The sequence below is a fragment of the Microcebus murinus genome, chromosome 24, assembly GCF_040939455.1.
Source record: "Microcebus murinus isolate Inina chromosome 24, M.murinus_Inina_mat1.0, whole genome shotgun sequence".
In the NCBI taxonomy this organism is placed as follows: domain Eukaryota; kingdom Metazoa; phylum Chordata; class Mammalia; order Primates; family Cheirogaleidae; genus Microcebus; species Microcebus murinus.
In genome coordinates this window covers 20,500,260-20,514,434 of record NC_134127.1, presented here as the reverse complement: position 1 = coordinate 20,514,434, position 14,175 = coordinate 20,500,260, and the positions used below count along the sequence as shown (strand labels likewise).

At 44.2% G+C, this 14,175-nt stretch overlaps 1 protein-coding gene across 1 annotated transcript; it reads left to right on the top strand.

Annotated features, from left to right (window-relative positions):
• Positions 1–1,018: 1,018 nt before the first annotated feature.
• STC1 (stanniocalcin 1) lies at positions 1,019–13,228 on the top strand. Its single transcript, XM_012739354.2, has 4 exons — positions 1,019–1,402; positions 3,377–3,519; positions 4,171–4,382; positions 10,165–13,228. The coding sequence occupies exons 1-4, from the start codon at positions 1,285–1,287 to the stop codon at positions 10,433–10,435; spliced, it is 744 nt and encodes a 247-aa protein (XP_012594808.1). The 5' UTR covers positions 1,019–1,284; the 3' UTR covers positions 10,436–13,228.
• The last annotated feature ends 947 nt before the right edge of the window (positions 13,229–14,175 follow it).

The window sequence follows — 14,175 nt, the reverse complement described above, 5'->3', positions numbered from 1 at the left end:
TCTTCCCCCAAACCCCCAAGAAATGAACTGGTTTACCCAGCAGGTTTAGTCTTGCTTTGACCAGCTTATTGTTTCAATGTGATTATGAAGTTGCTGGGCTTGAATACACAGTTTATTAATTTCCAGGCATTCACAATGTCTGCCCGTTGCGTGTGGTGTGTGTAGGTGTGCATGAGTGTACCTATGGTAACTAACACTCCTGGAGTTCGCAATTCTGCTAATGACTGAAAAGATGGAGCCAAGGTTAATTCATGTTTCTAAGCAGCACATCATTTTAGAGGTATAAGGAATGCCATAGTTCAACTCTAGCATTTTACCGATTTAGGAAAACAGAATAAGATAAAGGTCTTGGCCAGGGTCACAGGCTGAAAAAATAGGAACTAGAGCCACAGCTCAGAGCTATTATATCTCATTCCACTAAGGCTCATCTACTCACGTACGTTCCTCTTCAAGGGCTCATATATGTGAGAACTGAGGATGCTCACATGCAACAAAAATGCATCACAGACCTGTGAACACATATATGCAGAAAAGACATGGAGATACTGCATTTGCAGCTTACAACACAAAGAACAGAGAATGTGCTGTTAAAATTAGAGCAAAACTGGTGTTATAAGGTTAAATTCTAATCCACAGAGATCACACCTCCCCACCTTGCCTATGCTACCCATTTCCCCCAAGTGGCTCATGAGGAGAGATTTCGAAAAGCACCTTGAGGAGGTTTTCATAGGATATTTCTTTAGTTGGATCAATACAAAGTTATCCCTTCCATGAAAATAGCTTTCTCACACATCGCTGCACACACAGCCCCACACACGCGCGGCACACATACAACATTGGCAGCAGGTACTTTTAATTTGCTGGAAAATATTTCTAAGAAGTCAAAAAGCTCCAGCTGAACTGCGTGCTCTCCTATTGGCTAGCCAGACCGGTTGCAGGACCTGATTGGTCCCTGATCCTGAGGACCGATAAGAACGGCTATAAAATCCCTGGGTGCAGCTCTTGGGCCCCCAGTTTGTAAAAGCCAGAGGTGCAAGAAGCAGCGACTGCAGTACCAACAGCAGCAGCAGCAGCAGCAGCCGGCGGCAACAGCAGCAGCGTCCTCCGCAGGAGCAGCAGCAACCAAAAAAAAAAAAAAAAAAAAAAAAAAAAAAAATCCTCATCAAATCCTCACCTAAGCTTTTTGTGTATCCAGATCCACATCTTCACTCAAGCCGGGAGAGGGAAAGAGGAAAGGGGGGGGAGGAAAAAAAACCCAACAACTTAGCGGAAACTTCTCAGAGAATGCTCCAAAACTCAGCAGTGCTTCTGGTGTTGGTGATCAGTGTTTCTGCAACCCATGAGGCGGAGCAGAATGACTCTGTGAGCCCCAGGAAATCCCGAGTGGCAGCTCAGAACTCAGGTAAGCAGCAAACCCAGGACCGGTTTTCTCCCCCAAAGAGCTGTCCTCATTTGCCTCTCGCTTTTGCAACTGTGTCTGTGACGGCTGATCTTGATAATAAATGTGCTTCATGCCTGATGGCAGTAAACTGCCAGTGTAATCCAATAGCCTTAGGAAGTGAAGCTCCTTTGTTTAATAAATTGCATGCAACTAACGAAGAAGCTGGACGCTCTGCTGAGGGTATTTCATTGCATAAGCCTAGCCTGATTGCCTGAAATCTGGCACGTACCCTTTTGGGGGGAGGGGGAGGGGGAAAGGCTTGAATGTTGGCATGCCTCAAAGCGCTCTTACACTTTCCAGAAGCTGATCTAAGGTGAGACATGGCTTGCCTGATGCTGTTCCTCTTTCCTTCCTTCTTTAAGACCCCGTAACTTGACTTCCCTCCCTCTTCAGACTGATTTTCAGAACCATAGCCCTCAAGTCTGACAAATCCAGGGCAGATTCAGAGAAAACCCTATACACATCCCACCCCCAACACTGCTGCTTCCTCTCCCCTCCTGGCACTCTCGGACTCCATTCAGTCATCCCTGCAGCCCTATGGCCAATAAGCCCCTTGAAAAAGAAATATTTGTAAAATGTAGCAGCTGTTTCTCCAAGAGGAAGGTCTCACTTTCGTCCTGACTCTGGAGCAGTTAATTGTGCATGATCTTGGCCTCTGAAGGAGAAGAGTCATTAGGAAGCCCGCATTGACACATCTGCCTCTTGACTTCTCGGGCTTCACTTGCTCCCCCTTCCATTACTGCCCTTCTCTCCTCCAACTGTCAGCAAAGATGGGATCGCAGGTGTCAGAATGCTGCAGACATGCTCCCCTTGGAAGAGCACAGGTCCCTGCTGAGAAGAGGGCTTTTGCTTCACTTCCTTTTGTACTTAGTTGCTATAGAGATGCAGTGATTCACAAATCGAGCTTGCCTAAAACAATAGCAGCCCTAATGCATATTAAAACTGCTTAAAGCAAAGTTATAATTTGAACCCGTGGAAATATATAATTAGGGAAATGACTTGTAACATCTCAGAGGCTGCGGGTGGTGGGAGGGGGTGGGGAAGCCTAACTGAACCACGCTTTTGATCTCAGAGGAGAATCCTATGGCATGAAGGCTGCAGATCATTTCTTGCTGAGCTGCCTGCCAGAACATCCCCCCCCCCCTTCTGTGGGAGAGAAATTACTTTTATGGGAGATCTTATCCAGAATGGAGAAAGCCTCATGCAAGTTCTTTGCAGTTTTCTTCCAGTCTTGCACAAGGAGTGACTTGGCCTTGTTATTCCATACCTGAGTTTCTTTTAAAAAGGCTTTTAATATGAAAGAGATTAAACATAGCTCTAAGCACTGTCCTATGGGGGGGGGTTGGGTGAAACATGAATGGATCAGATTCCTTTCTGCCAATATGATGGTAAGTTAAAAGCCCAAAATCAGAAGGGTCTCCAAGTGAACTCCTGGCTCATTCTTCTCTGCCATTTATATTAAAAGCCCATGCTCTTTACTCTAGAGTGCAGTTTTGAGGAGCTAGATGGATTCCCTGGCTCTCTCACCTCTTAAACCTGACCACCGACCTCTGTCTTCTGCACCTTTCCATGCTTTCAAGTGCCAAGTGGTAACCTTTGGTGCTGTAGAGAGCTGCTTAAAGGCACTGTGCATTTCATTTCAGACTCCAACCTCACTTTTGTGTATCATGGTGAAACCACAGAGAGAACATATCTCAGAGGGAGAACCTCTTCCCTCTCTGTCATGTGCTCTGGCTCCTATAAGCCAAAGGGCCTCCTGGTCTATCCCATCTCACATTTGAATGTGTGTATGTGTCGCTCCTCATGACAGGCTCCTAGGGTAAGTTGTTCTGACCCCTTTGTCCTTGAAATTGGCCTCTGCACTCACTTGATCCCACCCAGCTGCCCGCAGGTCAATCCTATATGACCTGGATTGGATGGATTTCTCTCTTTCAGCTGAAGTGGTTCGCTGCCTCAACAGTGCTCTGCAGGTCGGCTGTGGGGCTTTTGCATGCCTGGAAAACTCCACCTGTGACACAGATGGGATGTACGACATCTGTAAATCCTTCTTATACAGCGCTGCTAAATTTGACACTCAGGTAATAAGAACTTGACCCCTTGCTCACGCTGGCTGTGTCAGACCATTGTTCTTAGGAACCAGTCCTGTAAGGAACCAGCCCTGCCTCTCAGCCTCCCACTCTAAATTCCCATTCTCAACATGTGTGTACACACACACGTGGCCAGGAAATAGGTTCTAAGACTCTCCTCACCCAGCTAATGCATGATCTTGTAAGGAGCTGACAAAGGCTCTCTTATATGGGGAGGAGGTAAAGATCCACAAAGATCCGCTTTTTTTCCAGAGAAAATTAAAATGTGCTTCTAACAAAGAAGTTGTTCTCTCTGTATGACCTAGCATACCAGCTTGTGATTTGAATTCTCAAAGTCTCAGTCCCAAGAACATAAAACCGGATTATGACAATGGTCAACCTGCAGGGTGGTTGATTATAGTTCATCTCCCTTTTCCCTCTAATCTCATTTCCTTTCCCTGAGCTCAATTCCTCAGGGAGTCTAAGGGAGGAGGGGCATTCTTTTTAATCCTTGGCCATGGCATGCCGTCTTCTTATTGCAAGGATATGCAGATGGCCACGATACGGTGCCAAGGCGAGCCCCCTTAAATTCCCCATGTTGTATGCCCTGCCCTCTTATCAGGTCGAGCTAAAGCCTTCCCTCCTATCCTCCCTCTTTGGCAGGGAAAAGCATTTGTCAAAGAGAGCTTGAAGTGCATCGCCAACGGGGTCACCTCCAAGGTGTTCCTCGCCATTCGGAGGTGCTCCACTTTCCAGAGGATGATCGCTGAGGTACAAGAAGAGTGCTACAGCAAGCTGAACGTGTGCAGCATCGCCAAGCGGAACCCTGAAGCCATCACAGAGGTTGTTCAGCTGCCCAATCACTTCTCCAACAGGTATGAACTGAGTCTACTTGTTTATCATCAGTGCAGGGGGAGGGGGGATTGGCTGGCAGAGCCAGACTGGGAGGGAGGTTTAAATTGCCACAGTCACGCTCTTATTTTAGCTTGCAGTCTTCCCAGCTTTTGCAGAAAAAATATGTTTGCAATTGGTTGTGACAGTTTAAGCAGCTTGGGTTTCCCCCGCCCCCACCATTGTAGGAAAAGTTTTGCCATGCAGCTCATGGAAAGCTTCATCTCTGCAGCAACCCCGGGTGCATTTTCATTGTCCATTTCTTGCCATAAAACCTGAAGGGAACAGTGAAGTTTCTGGAAACAAGCTTTTGAGACATCTGATTTGGCTGAATCCATGACTATGCAGCAGTACAATTAGCTGTGATCAAAACTCTGGTCAAATGTCATAATGCGCACTTTTAAATCTGCACATATTTCGAATCAGTCCCAAACCCATTCAGAGATGTCACCAAGTAAGCCCAGAATAAGCCATCTCACTTCTCTGGGACTCAGATTTTCTTTGTGAAGAGTGAAATGGCTCAAGTAGACTATTCTCAATGTTCCCTTCCAGGCCTTAAGTTAGCCCATTCCGCTAGTCCAAGATTTCCTAGAATGGTGTTCTAGTGGCTGCACATATCACTTTCTCATCTTAGTATTCCAACATGACCCAAAGCCACTGGAGCTAGTACAATAATATCTGAGCATCATGCCTTTCCGTCCCCGGCTCACTGCCTTCCTCGGCCAGGAGAATAAACTTCTAAACCATAAGAGGGCTGGCATCATCATTCCACGTGTATGGCCTAGAAAGGTTCCCAGCAAGGACAGAAGATGGTGATGGGGCTAGTGTGGCAGGGGCAGTGCAGGCTAGTCAAATTTAGTCTACTGTGATGCCCCTTAGCTTTGAACTGGGCTCCCAGTCCTGAAGTTCTACTATTCTTTGGCTCTCCTGCCAAACCTGCACACATTCGCAGTCGTCGGTCCTATGCATGTTACCCCAACCACCTGAGAATTAGGACAGACTTATCAGATTAGTTTCGTAGCCGAGTACCGCCACCCTTCTTCCAATAGTGACAAGTCTTTCTGGAGCTTCCAAGTGAATGAGTCATGTACCTACATGCAACAGAAAAGGAGCTCCTCCTTAGGGAAAGGTTTAGGTCCCCAATATAGACATTTTGTAAAATTTCTGATTCAGTCTTAACTGCAGGTGAGTGCCCTTCTAGAACCATATGTCGATTTATATAAATCATTTCTCTGGTCCTTGGAAGCAGCATTATGATAGGGTTTCTAACTGATTTTCTCAGAACACGACCATTAAATCCCTCCTTTCTCTCAAGTGGCCTCTTCATATCAACCTTGGTTTTAAAATTCTCCTAGGACTATTCCTGTTGCATGGATGGGGGAGGGAAAGGAGGGGACACCTGACTAATTAATTGCTGGAGACTCTCTTCACCATGAGGAAAAGAAATCAATTCTTCGACAGGGACTAAGGACCGACCAAGTATGGGTTTGTGTGGTGGTTAGAGGTAGGGGAGGGGTGTGTTAGCAAAGCCACAATTACAGGCTTAGATCCTTCCAGGATCCGGTGACAAATCATGATAATATGGCATGTCACCAATTTTGAGTCAATACTCATCCTATCTTGACTGAAGTAGCATCTTCCATTATGAAGGGAGAGGTCTTGTAGAAGAATGAAACAGATATTAGACTAGAGAGCTCAACTTATCTCAGAAGTGACTAATGAATTTTTAATTGGGGCATTCCTTTTAATAGGTGCTTTATTTTCAACACCTTAAGGCGACTTTCTTAAGTGACCATTTTCTAATCTCCCCAATTTCATCTCAGGGGACTCATTAGGAAAAGGTCAGTGGGGAGGAAAAATGGCCAGCTCTTGAAAACCAGAATCTTCCATGCAACCTTTCTCCAAGAATTTCTCTTCAACTGGCTAATATTATTCCTGTTCAGGACTGTGGAGATTTCCGGTTCCACGCTGGGCTTGCTTTGCTCTATTTAAGCTCCTCACACCCTCCTGAAACATCCTGCTTTCCCAGCCTCTGCCCCACCATAGACACACGTGAAGTTGGTGCCAATTGGCACAGAATTGCAAAAGGAAGTAGTTACAGGTTCATTCCACCTTCCTGTGACTTATCTAGCATGAGATTTGGAGCTGGGAGAATCCAAAAGCCTGTGACTGGACCAAGAGCCAGAACGACAGGATTTTCTATGACAGAAATGCACCTGGAAGAAAAAAGGGAGCTAAAGTGTCCCCCCTGCCTGAATTTGCAAACTATGCTTGTGACCACAAGGGAAGTAGGCAAAATTGATCAGGCAGGGCAATCCAAGGCTTGGGAGGCCAATTAGACCAATCCAGTTCCAGAGTAGGAAAACTGACAAAGCTTCCAACTCTCTAGGGCATGGATAGGGAACAGGAAACAGAAGAATAATATTGATCAAGGGAAACAAAGGACTATTTATAAACCCTCACACAGAATGTTTCTAGGCAGTATGTGTGTATTTGGGTAAGCATGGCTGAAACAGTAACTATGGAGAATATCTGATCTTATTCTTTACCAAGGGAAAAAAAAATCAGGGCTGGAATTTTAAAAGTGTGAAAAAAAAAGAAACATGCTTAAAAAGGTCCTTCCAGGCTGGGTGATCAGAACTCTCAGCCCACTGAGTCTTTGCAACACATCCCTTCCAACCTCCATAAAGATATAGAAAGGAATCTTCTAAGTAATTTTAACTCCTTCTGCAAAGAAGGGGCTGTAAGCAGAGCTGCACTACTTTTTGTTAAATTAGGAAGGAAGATAGATGTTGAATTCCTAGAAACATAGAATGTCATAGCTGGAGATGACTGCAGAGGTTATCTAGACGAACTGCTTCATTTTACTGATTAAAGAACAAAGGCTCAGAGAGAGAGGCGTGACCTGGTGAAGGTCACACAGCTTGTGAATAACTGAGATTGAGCCTAGAACTCACATGGCCTGGAGCCAAGCTATTTGATTTCTACTTCAAAAATGGCAGCCAGCAAAACCTGCAGGAAATATCCCTAATCTGAAAATAGAATACCAGGCACAATTGAATATATGTGCACCATGGTAGTCAGGAATTAAATTTGTGTACATTCGCTCCTAAAAGAAAGAGCACATCTTACCACCAGCCATAGTGACAGTAAGACTTGGAACAAGAACATGCTCAATAAATATGTGGCAATGGCTAAGCCAACTTTTGCTCATGGAGACCTCTTAAACAGTCTACTGCCCTTTAGTGACTTATAGGAAAGATCTATCTCATTGACCAGCACAATCCCACAGGTAAATGCCACATTCCAGGCCCTTAATGGGGGGGCACAGGGTTCACCTATTGCTCATACTGACAAACTGTGTTAAAACCAAGGCAGCCTGATGCATTTTTCAGCCTTTCAAAGGCTACTAATGGAACCTTGGACCTTTTTATATTCTAAGGAGCTCCCTTAACCTGCCCTTGTTAACAAAGCTTGGGGGGGGGAGAAGTAAAGGTAGATTGGCAAGGGTCATCAAGAAATATCAAGATCAGGTATCATACCTGGGTTGGCAGAGAAAGTGACAGTAAAGGGAGGAGTCCTCAGAAAAAGGAGAACCCTAAGGAAATGTATGGCCCTACAGCTGCAAGGCTGGCTATAGCAGCTTAGTTTCCTTAAGGGTATTAGACTCCTTCATCCAGAGAAGAGCTAGCTGCCAAGTCCTTCTAAGAACAAACTTTAAATTCTTTTTTCCCTAAGGAAAGATATTTTTCTGAGCCCATTCTGGGGCTCATCTGGCATGAATAGCTCTTTCTAGAAGTGGAAGGTTAACTTCTAAGTCATAAAGTCCTTATTAGAGGGGCAGGGGGTCAGAAACCTTATCCTCTAGGATCTAATCACCCTCTGAAATAGACACAGCAAGCCAGAGGGACCCAGGTCCTAGCAGAGCCCAAAAGTTAGGAGATGCCTGGAGATCTATTATAATGTGGGTATGTAGATGGGTGAAGCTGTTGGTACAAAGTTATTTATTCTCCATTTTTCGAAAATCGGTTTCCTCCCCATTTCCCCATCCAAGCCAGGTCTACTTTGATCCATGTGCTTTTTAGTCTCAAAGGATTGGAAAATGTTCCTCTGTGTCCCAGAGTCCAGATTTTAACCACAACTAGCTCTAATTTTCCCTGGAGGGCAGGGTATCACCAGGCCTGTGTCAGTGACCCAGACACTGCACTTGTCTTTCAGTCCCCAACTTCATTCTGCTCAGCCACAGAAGGGTGACCGCTCTGCCTCATTACCCATGTTCCACTCGATTTATCGTCCATCCTTGAAAGGACCTCTCTGGGGGGTTAAGTTATTCTGAAAAGATGTTTTATCCTGGACTCTATGCGGCAAGTTAAAAATAAACAGGTTTCTTTTCATAGAAGATCCTGTGGCCCCAGAGATCCTTGGGCTCCTCTGAGGAAAGGGTCTCTCCACATAAATGCTGCAGGTCACTGTCATCTGGAGAGTTCCTTATTAGTGAGCACAGAGCTAATGGGTTTTAACAACTGCCACCTCCAAATGGAACAAACACATCCCAGCCTGAATTGGAAAATACCTGAACTGTCTTCCCAAAGAACAGGACAAGTGATTTCTATGCTATAAATATTAGACAGTTTAATCCTTTCTGAGCCATAAGGCTTAGAGGCATTGATTGGGATGCTGAAAGAATTTGCTCCAAACAAGAAGGCAATTTATTCCAAACACAAAAATTTTTTTGTAAAATACACCAGACCTACAGTTAATATTTTTTTGTGAGAATCATGACTTATTGAAGAGAATCAGATTTTTAAGACTCCATTTCTTCAATGGCCATAAAATAAATCCACAAAGGTACAGTGAGCAGACAATAGAGCCCAGTGACACTGGACCAGAGTAGACACAAAGATTAAGGACATAAATCCCACCTCCGATAAGTTTCAGTCTAGTCAGGGCAACAAAACCATCATGAAACCACCAAATGCTGGCTTGTGTGATCATAACCAAATATATATGAGATGTCCAAAATGGAAAGAGGCCAGCAAAACCTAGAACAGTGAGAGGCTTTGTGGAATTATGAACGCATGAACCCTTAAGGACCACCCATCTTTCTATTTAAATATCCTCATTGCCTGGCATTTGGCCTTCTAACTACCATATATTTTTGGAGGAAAACTAGAGACAGGAGGCAGTCAATGGCCTTTATCAAGGCCCAGCCAATAAGAGAGTTAGATTTTGTATAAAAATGCATGAGACACAGGAGAGAGGGAACTTAGATGGAAGTTTTGTCAGAAGATGTACATATCTGCACGCATACCCGTGCACACATCAAGAAAAGGGAAAATTGCAAAAAAGCGTCAAAATAACTATGTATGTGTAATAACCACTGATATCCATGTTGACTGTTGGGCTCACCCCATTATAAGTTACTTCAACTCTTCCACCTGCATTTCTTCTCTACAAAGAGAAAGTTGAACCAGTCACTAAATGGTTTCCGTGGTCCTCTTGGCTCTACAATTCTGTTTCTAAAGATTTTAGTCACGGCAGTCAGCCTACTCTCCAGAGTGTGATTTAAATCTCCTGAACTCTAAACACAAAGACAGACCCTGCCTGGCATGGTGTAGCAAACCCAGGGCGCAGATCCACTCAAGCTAAGGGGACATGGCATAGGGCTTAGGAACTAAGAGCCACCTTCAGCTGATCAACTAGTTATGTTGGCACGGTCCGGCCCTAACTGAATGACCATCACATGGTCTCTCTTTCCTGATACAGATACTATAACAGACTAGTCCGAAGCCTACTGGAATGTGACGAAGACACGGTCAGCACAATCAGAGACAGCCTGATGGAGAAGATTGGGCCCAACATGGCCAGCCTCTTCCACATCCTGCAGACGGACCACTGTGCCCAAACACACCCACGCGCCGACTTCAACAGGAGGCGCACCAGTGAGCCGCAGAAGCTGAAAGTCCTCCTCAGGAACCTCCGAGGTGAGGGGGACTCTCCCTCCCACATCAAACGCACATCCCAGGAGAGTGCATAACCAGGGAGAGGTATTCACCACCTCACCAAACTAGTATCATTTTAGTGGTGTTGACACACCAACATTGAGTTGTACTGTGCCTGGTTTGATTTTTTAAAGTAGTTCCTATTTTCTATCCTCCCTTAAAGAAAATTGCATGAAACTAGGGTTCTATAATCAATATCCCAAACATTCTGCAATGGTAGCATTTCCCACCAACAGAATACATGTGATCATTCTCTGCCTCTCCTCAGGAGAAAGCATCCCCCCCTCCACTTCTATCATCTTCCTCTGCCATGTCTTTTTCCCAGCTCCCCTCAAACAACTCTGAAAAACAAAACATTCATGTAACTCCCCAGTCATTGTAATTTGAAAATGTGGAGCCCCTTAGAATGGTTGCCCCAATAGCGTTAGCCGATGAGAAACTTTATTTAAATGCATGTCTTAAATGCTCATAAAGATGTTAAATGGAATTCGTGTTATGAATCTGTGCTGGCCATGGATGAATATGAATGTCATGTTTGAATTCTTGATCTCTAATGAGCTAGTGTCTTAAGGTCTTGATCCTCCAGTATCTAATTTCCTTTCCGACACATTTACCAAACTGCTCGAGCCTGGCCCTCCAACCAGACTTTGAGCCTGCATCTTCTTGCATCTAATGAAAAACAAAAAGCTAACATCTTTATGTACTGTAACTGCTCAGAGCTTTAAAAGTATCTTTAACAATTGTCTTAAAAACCAGAGAATCTTAAGGTCTAACTGTGGAATATAAATAGCTGAAAACTAATGTACTGTACATAAATTCCAGAGGACTCTGCTTAAACAAAGCAGTATATAATAACTTTATTGCATATAGATTTAGTTTTGTAACTTAGCTTTATTTTTCTTTTCCTGGGAATGGAATAACTATCTCACTTCCAGATATCCACATAAATGCTCCTTGTGGCCTTTTTTATAACTAAGGGGGTAGAAGTAGTTTTAATTCAACATCAAAACTTAAGATGGGCCTGTGTTAGATAGGAAAACCAACAGGTTTATCTGAAGGACCCCAGGCAAGATGTTAATCTCCCAGCCCACCTCAACCCAGAGGTTCCTCTTGACTTAGACCCATCCTGAAAGAGCTCTGTCACGTCCAACTGGGAAATACTGGATCAAAAAAGAGCATTCCTTTGGGCTTGGACCACTCACAGCATGAAGAGGCTGACTATAACCTTGGAAAGTGGCAGTTCTCAACTCTCCCCCTTTCATCGGTGCCTGGTACTCTGGCAGATGATGATGGGGTGGGAGACTTTCCATTAAATCAATCAGGAACGAGTCAACCAGCCTTTGGGTCTTTAGTCCAGGGGACTTAGGGCTGAGGCAATATAAGTAACCCTGGGCTGTCCAGCCTTAATAGACTCCTCTTACATTTTTGTCCTGTAGCACGCTGCCTGCCAAAGTAGTCCTGGCAGCTGGACCATCTCTGTAGGATCATTTAAAAAAAGAAAAAAAGAAAAAAAAAAGGAAAGAAAGAAAGAGGGGAAAGAGCTGGTGGTTTGATTATTCCTGCCGTGATGTTTACAAGATGGCAACCACCAAAGCCAAATGATTAACCTATCTATGAACAACAGTTTCTCAGGGTCACTGTCCTTGAACCCAACAGTCCCCTATGAGCGTCACTGCCCACCAAAGGTCAATGTTGAGAGGGGAAGAGGGAGGAGGGGTAGGACTGTAGGGGCCACTCCAAACTCGCTTAGGTAGAAATTTTTGGTGCTTGACTCCCACTAGGCTGAACTCAAGCTTTGCCGCAATCGAGCGATAGGAATCCTGGTGGGAGGAGGGGGGGCACATCTCCAGGAAAGTGAAAAGCAATACAACTTTACCATAAAGCCTTTAAAACCAGTAATGTGCTGCTCAAGGACCAAGAGCTGTCACAGCAGACCCCGCAGCAGCAGCAGCACAAACGTGGCTGCCCTTGTTCCCACACAGCCTCCAAGTGTGCCGACACCAGATCGTTAAGGGCATTTTTATACTTAGAACTGTCCCATCCCCAGGTCCCCAAACATATGGACACTGCCTTAGCCTCTTGGAAATCAGGTAGACCATATTCTAAGTTAGACTCTCCCCCCTCCCTCCCACACCTCCCACACTCCCAGGCAAGGCTGACTTCTCTGAACCAGAAAAGCTATTAAAGTTTGTGTGTTGTGTACATTTCGCAAACCCACTAAGCCAGGAACCCCCCCAAATGCAATGAGTAGTTCATGAGTATTCCTAGCAAAATTCTCTTTTCTTTCCGTCCAGTAGGTTTTCTTTTGCTGTGATCTCTTCAAACCGTGGTACCCGCCTTTTCTCCCCATGATAATACTTATATATGTATCTACAATACATGTATCTACACATACAGAAAAGAAGCAGTTCTCACAATGTTGCTAGTTTTTTGCTTCTCTGTCCTCTAACCCTCCTCCTCCCTCCTATTCCCCCTTAAACTTCCAAAGCTTCATCTCGTGTTTGCTGCAGAGTGATTCGGGGGCTGACCTAGACCACAGTTTGCATGATTTTTCTCTTGTGATTTGGTTGCACTTTAGACATTTTTGTGCCATTATATTTGCATTATGTATTTATAATTTAAATGATATTTAGGTTTTTGGCTGAGTACTGGAATAAACAGTGAGCATATCTGGTATATGTCATTATTTATTGTTAAATTACATTTTTAAGCTCCATGTGCATATAAAGGGTATGAAACATATCATGGTAATGACAGATGCAAGTTATTTTATTTGCTTATTTTTATAATTAAAGATGCCATAGCATAATATGAAGCCTTTGGTGAATTCCTTCTAAGATAAAAAAAATAATAAAGTGTTACATTTTATTCGTTTCCTCCCATGTCTTTCATTGTTATTCTTTAACTTCTTGAATGGGAATTTCTGAACATAGCCCACTGGCTGGTTAATTTCTCTACCATCACTAGTTGTTGATATACGTGTGAATATGGTCTAAATCCACATTTTCCAAATTTCTTTAATACCATCTAGTGGCTCCCATTAAAACCCAAAGCTTTCTGGTCTGCAGGCTGTTCAGCTCTCCCTAGACTGAACTTTCTCTCTACACAGTGACCTCTATACTCCTGCCACACAGGCAGTGTTGGGAAGGATTGTGCTTTTTCCCTTCCTGATCTTTATCGAGGCTCTCTGCTTGTTTTTTGGAAGATCTTTTCCCTCCCCACACTTTGCCTAGACTGGAAGCACCTTGGGGGGCAGGGAGTGTACTTGTATGTCCTAGCACTAAAATAGCACCCTCAGTACTTTAAATGAATGACTCAGAGTTGACCAAGAGTTGGAAGAGAGGAGAAAGACAACAGAATCAGCATGACAAGGGAAGCAGATAGCTCTGCCGTTTTTTTATGACAACTTCTGGGATTTGAATTCTGGCTCTGTCACTTATTAACTACATGATATCAGATGAGCTACTTAATCTCAAAACGCATCTGTTTCTTCCTCTGTAAGACAGAGATGGTGAGAGGGATTCTCGCAGCTGTTATAAAGTGATAAGGTGCACCCCAATATACAGTTGTGCTCTATAGGGGTCAGCTACTGTCATCACAAGTAGAGGAGATGAGAGCACAACCCCCTACCCCATCTCAAAAATGGCAGAAGGATTCTCAACAGAATGACAGTCATCTGGGTCTTGAAGGATGGTTTTGAGTTTCAGGCACAGAAAAAGGGGAGCTTCTGTGGTTTGATCCCCTCCTCCCCAAGGAGAGACCTTATGCAACTTTT

Bases quoted from the DNA above. Each gene is read 5' to 3' on its own strand.
- STC1 (XM_012739354.2), top strand. From the start codon at position 1,285: ATGCTCCAAAACTCAGCAGTGCTTCTGGTGTTGGTGATCAGTGTTTCT. The intron at 3,520-4,170 runs GTAATAAGAACT...CCTCTTTGGCAG, and splicing joins CTGCTAAATTTGACACTCAG to GGAAAAGCATTTGTCAAAGA. The intron at 4,383-10,164 runs GTATGAACTGAG...TTCCTGATACAG, and splicing joins CCCAATCACTTCTCCAACAG to ATACTATAACAGACTAGTCC.